Source organism: Sceloporus occidentalis, unplaced genomic scaffold (assembly GCF_023333645.1).
Source record: "Sceloporus occidentalis isolate IW3139 unplaced genomic scaffold, rSceOcc1.0.p SCAF_407, whole genome shotgun sequence".
Taxonomy (NCBI): domain Eukaryota; kingdom Metazoa; phylum Chordata; class Lepidosauria; order Squamata; family Phrynosomatidae; genus Sceloporus; species Sceloporus occidentalis.
The window spans coordinates 298628-312524 of record NW_028317387.1 but is presented as its reverse complement, the minus strand read 5'-3'; the positions used below and the strand labels follow the sequence as shown (position 1 = coordinate 312524).

The 13897-nt window shown below is 44.9% G+C and overlaps 1 protein-coding gene across 3 annotated transcripts in view; it reads left to right on the top strand.

The window, feature by feature from the left end:
- The first annotated feature begins 355 nt into the window (after window positions 1–355).
- The window catches only part of GRB10 (growth factor receptor bound protein 10), a 111382-nt gene continuing 97840 nt past the window's right edge, over window positions 356–13897 (top strand). For 2 of the 3 annotated variants that reach the window (XM_089506657.1, XM_089506656.1), the window contains exon 1: window positions 356–567. In XM_089506657.1, the coding sequence (XP_089362783.1) occupies window positions 386–567 (182 nt within the window). In that variant the 5' untranslated portion in view covers window positions 356–385. The remainder of the gene's footprint in view (window positions 568–13897) is intronic. The other variant, XM_089506658.1, reaches the window with a different exon arrangement.

The window sequence follows — 13897 nt, the reverse complement described above, 5'->3', positions numbered from 1 at the left end:
TTGAGGTATAATAAAGCTTTGCTTTGCTTTTATAAACATTTGTTTCTTATCTAAGTTGGGATTTGTATGTGTATTAACCAGTTTTCTTCAGTGTTTAAGTTCAAAAGCAAATGTGGCGTAATATTGGTATGATTTTAAGTTACGGATTCAACAGTTTATTCATAGCAGTCTAGAGTAGTCTATAGCACAGACATCTAGCACTTGCTGCCAGTTCCTTGTCCATAGCCATAACTCTAGTAATAGTAATTAGCATGTTTGGGCATAGTTGGCGATGTGTTAACACATCGGTTATAGAGAATAATACAACTACTGTGTTTTTATATGCTTTTTTCTCTCTTAAGCCTCCCTAGATGATGATGTCGACCTAGAATCTCTAGTAAATGACATGAACTCCTCATTAGAAAACATATACTCCACATACAGCAGTGTGCCTGAATCGGTACCACTCATTAAAAATGGCCAGCTTAACAGAAGCCACCTGTCAGACTCAGGAACCAACACTCTTCCGTCCATGCTTCAGAGGCAGAAAGTGCAGCGCTCACAACCAGTGCACATTCAAGCAGTCAGGTAGGACATTTTTTTTTTTTTTTTTTAAATAAAAAAATTGGACTATACTAGGAATTATCAAATCTGTAAATTTACAGAATTTACTGTTTTTCGTGTGTCCCTATAAATTATACAGTATATAGGTGTATATAATCTTGTTTTTTTCTTTGCTACCTATATATTTAAAGTAACCCCTAGATTAAGTCCCTTCATTTTCCTGTAGCACCTGTAGCAGAAGGTGAATAATAAAGCAATATTTCATGCTGAAGAGTCAGTGACTTGATCAAAACAGTTTGCTATACTAGTTCTTCCATGACAGTTACATTTTAAACGAGTCTTGCATTACTACCGATTGCTATGCGGTTTTGTGGGGACATGGTATCATGTATGGTCCCAAAATGTAAATATAAAGGGAAAAGATCAAAATCCTCATCACTGGAGTACTCCCCCAAAAAACCCTTTACCTTTTAACTCTTTTCCTTTATCTGTGTAGAGGAGAGGAGCATTTAGTACATTTTACTTATTTGCCTTTGTGTCAATATTTTGTTTTGGAACCCAGTTTAGTAATGTATGATTTTTAATCTAAGACTAATTACATTTTGCATATACATTGAATATATATATAAAAAAAATCTACACACCCCTGTTAAAATGCCAGTTTCTTGTGATAAAGAATGAGACAAAGATAAATCATGTCTGAAGGTATTCCACCTCTAATCTGAGCTATACCGTGAACAATTCAATTGCAAAACAAACTGAAATCTTTACAGAATATTTATGAAATAAATACAAACTCACAATAACCTGGTTGGGTTAGTTTGCACACCGTCTTATAACTGGGGCTGTGGCTGTGTTCAGAATTAACCAATCACATTCAAACGCATGTTAAATAGTCATTACACACCTGCCATCGTATAAAGTGACTCTGATTAAGCACTAATAAAGTTCAGCTGTTCTAGTAGGATTTACTTGACCTTTGCTTAGTTGCATCTCAGAGCAAAAGCCATGGTCCGCAGAGAGCTTCCGAAGCATCAGAGGCAGGCCCGGACTGGGACAAAAAATAGGCCCGGGCATTTGAGACTGAGCAGCCCATTTTTATTTATTTATTTATTTATATGCCAGAGATGCCACTGTGCCCCCTGATATCCCTTATACCTCCTATATGACACTCTGTCCCGTGATAGAAAAACTGACAGCGCTAAAATAGGTATGAAAATATATAATAATTAGACAAAAAAAATAGATAATACATAATACAATATCAATATATAAATATATGGACAATACAAGCAATAAATCAAATATTACAGCAATCAAAAAAAAAATTAAAAAAAATTCAAGAATGCACATAATTAATAGATCCCGAAAAAATTGTATCTGCCCACCAGGGGTTAATATATCAACAGAAGAAACATGGGGCAAATAAGCAAAAAAATAAAGATAATACTCCAGGCTAAGCTTACCCAGTGGTGCTTATTTGCCCTGTTTTTCTTCTGTTGATATATTAACCCCTGTTGGGGCAGATGGAAGTGAAGTAGTGGAAGTTGCGCACTAAAATCCAAATTCCCCGCAGCACTGCAGGGGACCTGGATCCTCTCTCGCAGCCAGTCACAAACTAAGAAACTCAGACCACGCCAACTGAATTGCGGCGCTCAGCCAATCCTCTAGGCTGAGCAATGTGACTAAAAAAAGTCATCATACACGGGACCCCTGAAGCCACAATCTAGTGCCACAAATCCTTTTTAATAAGATACGCAGGTTGAAATAAGAGTAAATAACACAATACCTTTACTTTTGCTGGGCCTAGAATGTTTTGACCTCTGAAGTGACAAATTCAGGAGGGCGTTTTATCTCTGGATAAGTAAAAATTAAATAGTTCAATTTAATCCTACAGAAAGTAAAGAGCCAGAAAACAGATGACTAAATACACATCAGGACAGGCTCTGCCACCCAGTCAGTCACACACACACACACACACACACACGGACAGGCTCTGCCACACCAACACCTAAACACAAACACCGGGACAGGCTCTGCCACACTGACACCCGCATCCGGAGGGTTTCCACGGACGCTTTCCCTTTGATTTAGGTGATGGCCGCAGCTGGCTCTCTTGTGTATTGATGCTGCCAGCCCCCACGTGTATTTATGCACTCAAGAGAGCAGCCCCACTTTAGTATTGATTTATGTGACGCACTGATGCCTCAGCCAGCCCTACATTGTGTATTTATGCCAGCCACCCCCCTTAGTATCAAATCAGACCTGGCACCCAGACCTGCCTAGGACCCAAATTGGAAGAATATGACTTGCCATCTTTCCCCCAAAACAGCCCGCCTGTGGCATCTTTGGCCCCAAAACAGCCCGCCTGTGGCATCTTTGGCCCCATAACAGCCCGCCTGTGGCATCTTTGGCCCCAAAACAGCCCGCCTGTGGCGTCTTTGGCCCCAAAACAGCCCGCCTGTGGCGTCTTTGGCCCCAAAACAGCCCGCCTGTGGCATCTTTGGCCCCATAACAGCCCGCCTGTGGCATCTTTGGCCCCAAAACAGCCCGCCTGTGGCATCTTTGGCCCCAAAACAGCCCGCCTGTGGCATCTTTGGCCCCAAAACAGCCCGCCTGTGGCATCTTTGGCCCCAAAACAGCCCGCCTGTGGCATCTTTGGCCCCAAAACAGCCCGCCTGTGGCGTCTTTGGCCCCAAAACAGCCCGCCTGTGGCGTCTTTGGCCCCAAAACAGCCCGCCTGTGGCGTCTTTGGCCCCAAAACAGCCCGCCTGTGGCATCTTTGGCCCCATAACAGCCCGCCTGTGGCATCTTTGGCCCCAAAACAGCCCGCCTGTGGCATCTTTGGCCCCAAAACAGCCCGCCTGTGGCATCTTTGGCCCCAAAACAGTCCGCCTGCGGCATCTTTGCCACCAAAACAGCCTGCCTGTGATATCTTTGCCCCCCTTACACATCCATGCTATCACACACACACATATTAATTCACAAATATTTACTCACTAATTCACAGATAATCCATTCACTCATTCAGATATTCATACATTGATACTCATTAATTCCCTCATTCAGACACTCATTTACATATACTCATTCACAAACATTCATTCACTCACTCCTTCACAGATACTCATTAATTCACTCACTCAATCTCAAACACTCCTTCATGCAGCCTCCCCTTACCTTAACAACTGAAGATTTAAAGAGTACGTGCCGCTCGGCGCTCGCAGACCACCCTGTTCTTCTGCACAGGAGGAAGCAGATGCGCAGCAGGGTCATGTGACGTACGTCACGTGATTCTTTTGGATTCCTGCGTCCCCGGCATCCCCGGCTAGCCAGTAAGTAGCGGGCCCCCGCGGAATTAATCGTGGGGGTTTCACGGGCCCCCTAGAGTGGCGGGCCCGGTCGCAGCTGCTGCAGGGTTAAGGGGCAGGTGCCCCTTTTGCCCTGCGTTATAGACGGCCGTAGAGGCCCAGTCAGTCCGGTCCTGACTGGGCCTATTTTAAGGTAGGGGCTTGGAGCTGCAGCTCCATCAGCCCCTAAATCAATCCGGCCCTGCCGCGGCCCGGCCCGGCCCACCGGGCAAATGCCCGGTGTGCCCGATGGCCAGTCCGGGCCTGATCAGAGGGATCTCATTGTTGAAAGATATCAGTCAGGAGAAGGGTACAAAAGAATTTCCAAAGCATTAGATATACCATGGAACACAGTGAAAATAGTCATCATCAAGTGGAGAGACATTACCAAGAATTGGACGTTCCTCCAAAATTGATGAAAAGACAAGAAGAAAACTGGTCAGGGAGGCCTTGCAAGAGGCCTGCTGAAACATTAAAGGAACTGCACAAAGTACTGGCTGTGTGCTACATGTGACGACAATCTCCCGTATTCTTGTTATGAATGGGCTATGGGGTAGGGTGGCAAGGCGGAAGCATTTTCATACAAATAAAAACATCCAAGCCTGGCTGAAGCTTGCAAAAACAAACATCAAGTCCCCAAAAAGCACGTGGGAAAATGTGTTATGGTCTGATGAAACCAAGGTTGAACTTTTTGGCCATAATTCCAAAAGGTACGTTTGGTGCAAAAACACTGCACATAACCCAAAGAACACCATACACACAGTGAAGCATGGTGGTGGCAGAATCATACTTTGGGGCTGTCTTTCTTCATCTGGAACTGGGCCTTAGTCAGGGTGGAGGGAATTATGAACCGTTCCAAATACCAGGCAATATTGGCACAAAACCTTCACGACCCAAAACACACATCCAAATCCTCAAAAGTATGGCTTCACCAGAAGAAGATTAACATTTTTTGGGCCCAGCCAGAGCCCAGACCCAAATCATCTGTTGGGTGATTTGAAGAGGGCTGTGCACAGGAGTTGTCATCGCAATCTGACAGATTTGGAGCGCTTTTGCAAAGAAGAGTAGGCAAATATTGCCATGTCAAGATGTGCCATACTCAAAACGACTGCTGTAATAAAATCAAGAGGTGTTTCAACAAAGTATTAGTTTAAGGGTGTGCACACTTATGCAGCCAGGCTATTGTGAGTTATCCCCCCCCTCAAAGATTTCAGTTTGTTTTGCAATTGAATTGTTCACATTATAGGTCACAATAAAGGTGGAAAAAGTTCTGACATGATTTATGTTTGTCTCATTCTTTAACATCACAAGAACCTGGCATTTTAAATTCTCCTGCCAACGCTCTGTTTGGTGAATGTGACCCCCCCCCCCCAGCTGTACATGTTGTGATCCTGTAGTCTAGAATTTGTCGTTCCATGGCATCAGTAACCGAGATTCTACTTCCTAGTGTAGTAACAAACCTACAAACTTCACCTCTCCTATGGTCGCAACCTCGGGTCCCGGCAAAGACTTCTGCCTGTAAATGTCGGGCATCAGGGGCTTCTCTGCGTGTCTCTGATGCCGGCGGTCGGGTGTCTGTCCGCCGACACTGGGGACAGGAGTATCGGTCTGGGGGTCCTGTTACTGTTTCGCAGCTTGATGCCCGCTGGCCTAGAGACCTCCTGAGTAATATACTTACCGGCACTCTAGTCTCTCTCTGCAAGAAGACTGGTGGCACGGAAATGACGGTAGACCCGTAAATGTTGATCTGATCTTGTAATTTTTTACATTTTGATTGCCTGACTACTTACTTTCTGCTTAGTAATTTTGTACTTCTGCCTGATATATTTGTTTACCAGTTTGTCTTGTCTGACTACCCGTCCTGTCTTACCCCTGGCTTGTCTGGCTACCCGCTTCGTGTACCAACACGGCTATCATGACTCTTCTGATTGTATTAACCACTGCCTTGCTGAGTTTTTACGATTGTGGATCCTGTCCTGAGCTGGCTCCTGCACCTTGCTGTATCAATTCTACATGGTAATAAATCTGCTTACACTAGGCCTCCTTGCTGTTGGGATCATCTAAGTCCTGGTTTACTTCTGCTGAGGGCTTCTCCTTTGGTAGGCATATTCTGGGCGGAAAAACTTCCAGGGTGAGTGCCTTTGGTGTGGGTGGTCGCGACACCTATATCTCCCCCGTTAGTTTTGCCCTGCCCCACCTTTGTCTGTTATACAACAGGAGAGATATGGAAGTTAAGTGTCCGTTGTGAGTACCGTATTTGCTCGATTATAAGACGACCCTGATTATAAGACGACCCCCCAAATATTAATATTAATTTAGGAAAAAAAGAAAAAGCCTGAATATAAGACGACCCTATAGGAAAAAAGTTTTACCAGTAAATGTTAATTCATTTAAACACTTTTTTTAATAAAAGCTATGCTTGAGAAAAATATTTTGGTTTTATTTCCTTCTATTTTCCAACCTGTCCCCCAGTTATGCACATCTGCCCCAGAAGTGCCTTATACCCCCTATATGCCACTGTGCCCCATGATATGCCTTTTAACCCTCTAAATGCCACAGTGCCCCATAATATGCCTTTTAACCCTATATGCCACTGTGCCCCATGATATGCCTTTTAACCCTATATGCCACTCTGGCACTTAGAGGGTTAAAAGGCATATTATGGGGAAGAGTGGCATATAGGGAGGTTTAAGGCATTTCAGGAGGCAGAGTGGCATTAAAGGGGTTAAAAGGCATTTCACAGAGCACTCTGCCTCCAGAAATGCCTCAAACCCACATTTAACACTCCCCCTCCCTCCTCCAAACTTACCGGTGCTTCTGAGTTGGGGGGGGCGCATAACACAGGAGGGTCCAGGTCCCCTGCATCTGAGCCCCAGGTGCTTAGTCCGGGCAGCATGTAGAGCTCCACGCGAATCGCGTAGAGCTCTAAGCACCGGGGACTCAGAAGCACCGGTACGTTGGAGGGGGCATAACACAGGAGGATGCAGGTCCCCTGCATCCTCCTGTGTTATGCCCCCCCCCTCCAACTTACCGGTGCTTCTGAGTCCCCGGTGCTTAGTCCGGGCAGCGTTTAGAGCTCTACGCGATTGTATCGTGTAGAGCGTAGAGCTCTACACGATACAATCGCGTAGAGCTCTACACGCAGCCCGGACTAAGCACCGGGGACTCAGATGCACCGGTAAGTTGGGTCGGGGGTTAACACAGGAGGATCCAGGTCCCCTGCATCTGGGTCCCCAGTGCTTAGTCCGGGAAGCGTGTAGAGCTCTACGCGATTGTATCGCGTAGAGCTCTACACGCAGCCCGGACTAAGCACCGGGGACTCAGAAGCACCAGTAAATTGGGGGGGGGGGGGATTAACACAGGAGGATCCAGGTCCTCTGCATCGCTGCGGGGGATCTGGATCTTAGTCTCATAATCAGACCTATTTGAGGTCTGATTATAAGACGACCCTGATTATAAGACGAGGGGTATTTTTCAGAGCATTTGCTCTGGAAAAAACCTCGTCTTATAATCGAGCAAATACGGTAAGTGCTCTGGGTTCTGTTTAGGTACTGCGTTTCATGTTTCAATGGGATACAACGGAGGTAATCTATTTCACCCCTTTGGGTGGCAGCAGCAAGGCACCTCTTCCACATACTGTGGATGGTGTCAAGGTGGCCCTGCTGGTGCCTTGGGGCGGGGGAGACTGCCATGCATGCCGGCCACACTGTTACTTTCTACGGTAATGGACCAGTTTTTTGGTGACTGAATTTCTGCTCTGCTCCTTCTACTGCCCAAGTATAATCTTGGATGAATGCTGAGAATCCCTTGGAGGTCATGCTTAAAAAAGTTATATTGAGACCAAATATGCAGTTTGCTCACTGTGCAAAAAGACACTACTGGCATTTGAGGCTATTTCATCAAGCTTTGAACCTTGTATTGCCTCAGCTTATGTAGTGAATTTCCTTTGTGATGCGACTATTGATACTTTGAGCGGCTGGTCTGTGGATTTAGTGTCTAAAAGCAAGTTGCACTGCCCGATTAGAAATTTTGAAATTAAGTTAAACTCTATGGAGTTTAACTGTCTGCCCACCCGTTTTGTTTATCTGCTTGCATGGCTGGACTTTGAGGCCTTCTTTTTTAAGTAGTGAGATGTACTTGGGATACTCTTGGAGTCTGGTTTTGGTTTAATAGGGACTTGTGACACGTTGCATTACCATACTACTATGATACGATCTACCTATTGGTCAAATATAGGTGAAAATTGAGATCATGAATTTAAAATCATTATCATGTTATAGGTATGTATGTGTGCTTATTTTAGTATCAGTGTCTGGCTGTGGGGGTGGTGTTATATGCGTGTTAATGTGTCTGTGTTAGTGAGTGTGCAGGTGCCTTGCCTGTCTCTTCCCAATTTTCTGTTTCCTTTCCTCTCGTCCCACCCTCTCTTCTCTGTTCCTCTTCCTCTTTTCTTGCTTGTTTCTCTTCTATCTCCCCTCATTCCACCTTTTGATAATCCCCCTCTTTTGTCTTGTATTCTCTCTCTCCTTTTTAATTGCCTCTTTTTTTTCTTTAAATGCCTCTTATGATTATTTTTTTTTGTCTCTAAATTATAAATTCACACCTTTCCCAAACCATCCCCCCCAAGAGCCACTTCTACGATGGCTCCTATGACGAAGTGCCTGCATGATATGACCTTCTGGTGCTCCGTCATAGAAGCCCTGGTGGAAGTGGTAGACAGCAGCAGCGGAGGTTGTCTGCGCGTATCAGGCAGATGTTCACCGGCTGCCAATGAGGAATATCCAGGTACCCTGCAGCAGTGCAGGGAACCTAGATCATAACCCTGCTGCTTGCCTGCTGCAGGGCTAAATGAAAAAGAAAAACACCTGCCCGGGGCCGGGACTGCATGTCCTGGGCATTGGGCAATACGATCAAATTGCGCATCCCTGAGCTAAACCCCGATTATAGGCTGCACCCCTATTTTAAAGACATAAATTAGGGGGAAAATGTGGCCTATAGTCAGGCCAATACGGTAAATTAGAAGATCAACTTTGACCGCCTAGGCTACCCAAACTGAAGGGTGTTTGTATCCATGGTGCAACCTGTCTTGCAGATGCCTATATTTAAGGTATAAGATCTTTGATGTTTACCAGAAAGTCTAACTTTTCTTAGGGAGCATCATGTTATAAATATTTGCCTGAATATAGGCCGCACTTTCCCCCCCCACTTTAGGTCTTTAAAGTGGGGGTGCGGCCTATATTCGGAGTTTAGCGCAGGAATGCGGAATTCGTATCGCCCGGCGCCCGGAACATGCAGTGCCGGGCAGGCAGCAGGGTTAGGATCCAGATCCCCCGCAGTGCTGCAGGGGACCTGGATCCTACTCTCCGGCAGCCGTGGACGTCTACGCGATGCGCTGAGACAGCCAGCACTTTCCACGGGGGGTGCCGGCACGGGAGGTTGTCTATGCATATTGCACAGATGTCCTCCGCCAGCCCCGCTAGACACCCGGGAGTCTGCTTTGGTAAGTCTAGGGGGGTGCATATCTGGAGGGGGCAGAGTGGCAGCATATCTGGAGGGGGCAGAGTGGCAGCATATCGGGGGGGCAGATTGGCAGCAAAGTAAGGTGCATTAAAATGGCTATTGGTTTTCTGTTTGTATGTAACATATGTTAACTAACTGCATAATAGATACCAAAAATGTTAAAAACAGTGTGTTAGAATACTGTTTTACTATTCCACTAATGTGTATTTTTTCAAAAAATCTAAATTTGTCTTTTAAAAAACGACCTAACTTTTAAGGTGCGGCCTATAATCGAGCCAATACGGTATTACCTAGAATCCTGGCCAGACTTAATCGTAAGAATAGTAAAACATGAAGTGCATCCAAGCAGGTTATTTTCATGGGATGCCAGATACCCTGTCCATGGTGCTTAAAATCCTACAAGGAAAAAGCACCTAGTATCTTTATAACTATATTTATAACTTCATAGCTATCCTTTAACCCCCTTGTGACAGTGGCTGATTTTTTACGGTGCTTGTGTTTAGCTGTAATTTTCTTCTTTCCCATTTACTGAACCCACACAAGTTATATTTTTTCAGGACAAGAAGGGCTTTCTTTAGATGTAATTATTTAAATTGAATCATATACTTTCCCCTGCCATTTCAGGTGGCACGAAGGAGAGATGTCTCCACCCCTCAAGAATGACAGGGCCTTCTATAAAAGATTTGGAACCTCTCCAAATTCCCAGTGTAATTTCCTGCCTTTCTCAGGAAGGAACTGTGGGAAGAAGTTCTGTATCTTTTTTATTTAGTTTTCCAGGACTCCCGGCGGGTACTGTGGTAAGAGCCGGTCACGGCTTTGTTGTTATCAGTGGCGACTCTAGAAACAATATATAGGGGGGGCACACAAGATACCACAGTCAAACTGGGGGGGGATTAATAATTTCCACCATTAAATCATACCACTGAAAAAACATATATATATATATATATATATATTGCCAAAGTAATGTGCTATGGAATGATACTTTTGTTATTGGACAATACAATACTTGATCATTCAACATGGGAAGCCTGAATATATATATATTAGCCCCTGCTGCCCATATATATTAATATTAGCCCCAGTTGCCGATATATATATATATATATATATATATATATATATATATATATATATATATATATATATATATATATATATATATATATATATATATATATATATATATTAGTCCCTGCCGCCGATATATATATATCTATTGCATGTATAGATCAATTGAAATTCACTTGTGATCTCAGCACTGAAGGTATATATCAAATAAACAGAATCAGACATACAAATCCTGTATTTGCATGTATACAATAATAATAAATGAAACGTGGCATTGCAGGTATAGATCAAATAAATACATGGAAAAAGCATTGCAGGTATTAATCAACTGAACAAGACATACAAACCCTGTATTTGCAGGTGTACATAAATAATGTATGGAAACATAGCATAGCAGATATGGATCTACAGAATAACACAGAAACCCAGCTTTGCAGTGTAGATCAATTGGAATTCACATAAAAACACGGCAGTAAAGGTATATTTAAAACCCCCTAAATTACAGGCATAGATCACAGGTTGCACACCCCAAAGCTAGCCCTGGCGTCCACACTGCCCACATAGAACCTGGCCAGCACCCAGATAACACACATAAGATTTGCCATCTTTGTCCCAAATACACCCTGCCTGTGCCATCTTGGTCCCCAAGGCTCAAACATCCTGCTAGTGCCATCTTTGCCCTTCCACAATTATACATCTATGATACACACAAACACATTAACTCATGCTCTCCCTCATTCAGACAATTCATCCACATATTAACTCATGCTCTCCTTCATTCAGACAATGCATCCATTTTAAGAAACTACACCCCTTGGAGCTTCAAATGAGGGGCTACATTTATTTCTAGGACAAAAGTTGAGTGCACAAATAATGATGGAATATGTCGTTTTGGCTAGTTTTTCTAACCATAGCGACATGTTCATTTGTGTCTTGCGCACTCCAGGTTTGTACTAGAAACACATGTAGCCCCTCATTTGATGCTCCAAGGGATGTAGTTTTTGCAAATGTGTACTTTTTGTGCCATAATTTAACTTCCTACGTGAGCAGTAATGCCACGTCAAGGCTTCAACCCTAATTACTGATCTTTCACACGCCTTTCATATCTCCATTCACTCGCAGAAGCACACACCATACTTTCCATACATTCACTCACAGAAGCACACACCATTCTTTCCCCTTACAATCCCAAAGAAATGATGGTAAAGGGAGAAAAAAAAATCACTTTTACAGCAAAAATAAGTTTTGCAGTAAAAATGCAAGGCGCTCCAGGGATGAGATGGTTAAACTACTTTGTTTAAATAATTTTATTTGGGTCTCTAGGCAATTTTGATCTTTTTTTATCTGCCTTTAGAGACCCCCAAATCATTTTTTTTTTTTTTTTTACATTTTTATTTTTTTAACTTAATATTTTTAATTCTTTTTTTACAAGTTATATACCATTGGAAAGGTGATATGTTGGAAACGGTATATGTTGGGGGTCTGTAGCTGCTTAGATGCCTGAGATACAGGCATCTAAGCAGCATGCCCCCCATACCTCTTTAACTGACAATTGTCAATTAATAAAGTTGCGCGGTGACGTCATCGTGTCATTGCGCGAGGCGTCACCGGGCGGATCAGGTGGCCCCGGTGATGCCCTTTGGTTTGAGGGGCAGATCGCCGGGGTAGGTGGTGATGGAGGTCCACAGACCTCCGTCAAGCTAGGGTAGTGCTGGCGACGGCACCATGCCGTCGTTAGCAGTCAAGGGGTTAAAGTCCCATTGTGGGACTGTCCTGGGTGGTTCCAAATTCGGTGGGGGGGCAACAGGGTGGGCAAGGAATAATTGCCCCCCCCCTTGGCCCCCTGAAGCGACGCCACTGGTTGTTATATCAACAAACTGGGAGGAACGAGAAGCTGGAATCTTCATGCTCTTGCTTTCAAGATAGGTTTAGTTTGGCCCATAAACCTTTCTCACTTGTCAGCAGTCCATATCAAAGGTCCTACAAACATACAAGCAGACTTCCTGAGCGGAGAAGCCGTATTTGCAGGTGACAGATGGAGTGTCTCCTGAGATAGACCTCATGGCATCAAGCACCAACAAGCAGGTGGAGAATTTCTTCTCCCTTTCACCTAGGGGACATCTATCACGGCTAACCCGTGAGCCAAAAAACAGGTAGTTCCTATTAGGAAAGGCCAAACACACACACAGGCCGGGCGAGGTACAAAAAGGGTAATCCAGAAAGCGAAGTCAGGTCACAGGCAAATGGTCGACGCAGGCTGCAGGGAAACACTGTTCAAAATACACAACAGGGGATCCGGTACACGAGTAGGCAGAAGAAATAAACGCTTGGGTATAGAGGCAAAGTCCAGCTGATACCTGAGCAAAGGTTTCTGGGAGAACAGGGCTTATATTCATTTGGATTTGGAACCAAAATGACGTCATGGTGACGGACGTGTTGCCATAGCAGCGCTTATACACGTCTCTCTCTGCCTGCGTCTAACAGCAGCAGGGAGGAGATTCGTCTCCATGGTAACCTGTGAGTGTCTTCCCCCTCCCTGCTAGCCTCTGCAGGCAGTGGAGGGGGTGGGTCCGCACAGAGCTTCTGCTCGTGTCAGAGAGCAGGGGGGGAAGAGATGATGTGCTGCTGTGTTCTCCTGACTCTGGAACTAGGAGGAGGGTGAGTAGATTTATGACAACATCTAAGAGGACTGGAGGTCCTGTCCCAGATGTGAAATTTTAAGCTAGTTTACACATTTCCCCCTATTCCACTTCTTGCGAGGCTTCTGAAGAAAAGGGAAAATGCTCTTCCAGTTATACTCCTTGCCCCGTACTGGCCGTAGAGAGCTTGGTTTACTAACCTAATACAACAGGCCTGCGACAGCCCTTTCTGTCTTCCCATTCTGCAGGACTTACTCCTACAAGGACCTGTCTGTCACCCAAACCTGGATCATCTAAAACTTAGAGCATTGATTCTAAAAGGAAGATCCTGTGATCCAAAGGCATAGTCCAGGGGCGTCCAACATGCGGCCCGCGAGACCTCGAGGTGCGGCCCGCGAGACCTCGAGGTGCGGCCCGCGTAAGATCGGCAGCCAGGGCAACCGATCTTACGCGAGCCGCACCTCAAGCCCTGCTACTTACTTGTGGGAGGGTCTTCTGGACTGCACAGAGGAAGCGGAATTCACGTGACATCCTACTTCCTCTGTGCTTTAGCAGAGAAGGCAGAGGGAGGCCGCGCCCCCTGCTGAAGTCTGTGAGCGGCATCGAGGAGCTGCAGTGCAGGTAAGGGGGTGGGGAGGGTGTTTGAATGAGTGTGTGTGATTGAGGGAATGAATCTGTGAATTAATGATTATATGAATAAATGAGTGTGTGTGTGTGATAGCATGGATGTGTAAGTGCTGGAACCTAGGCATGATGGGACTGTGATTGCTGTTG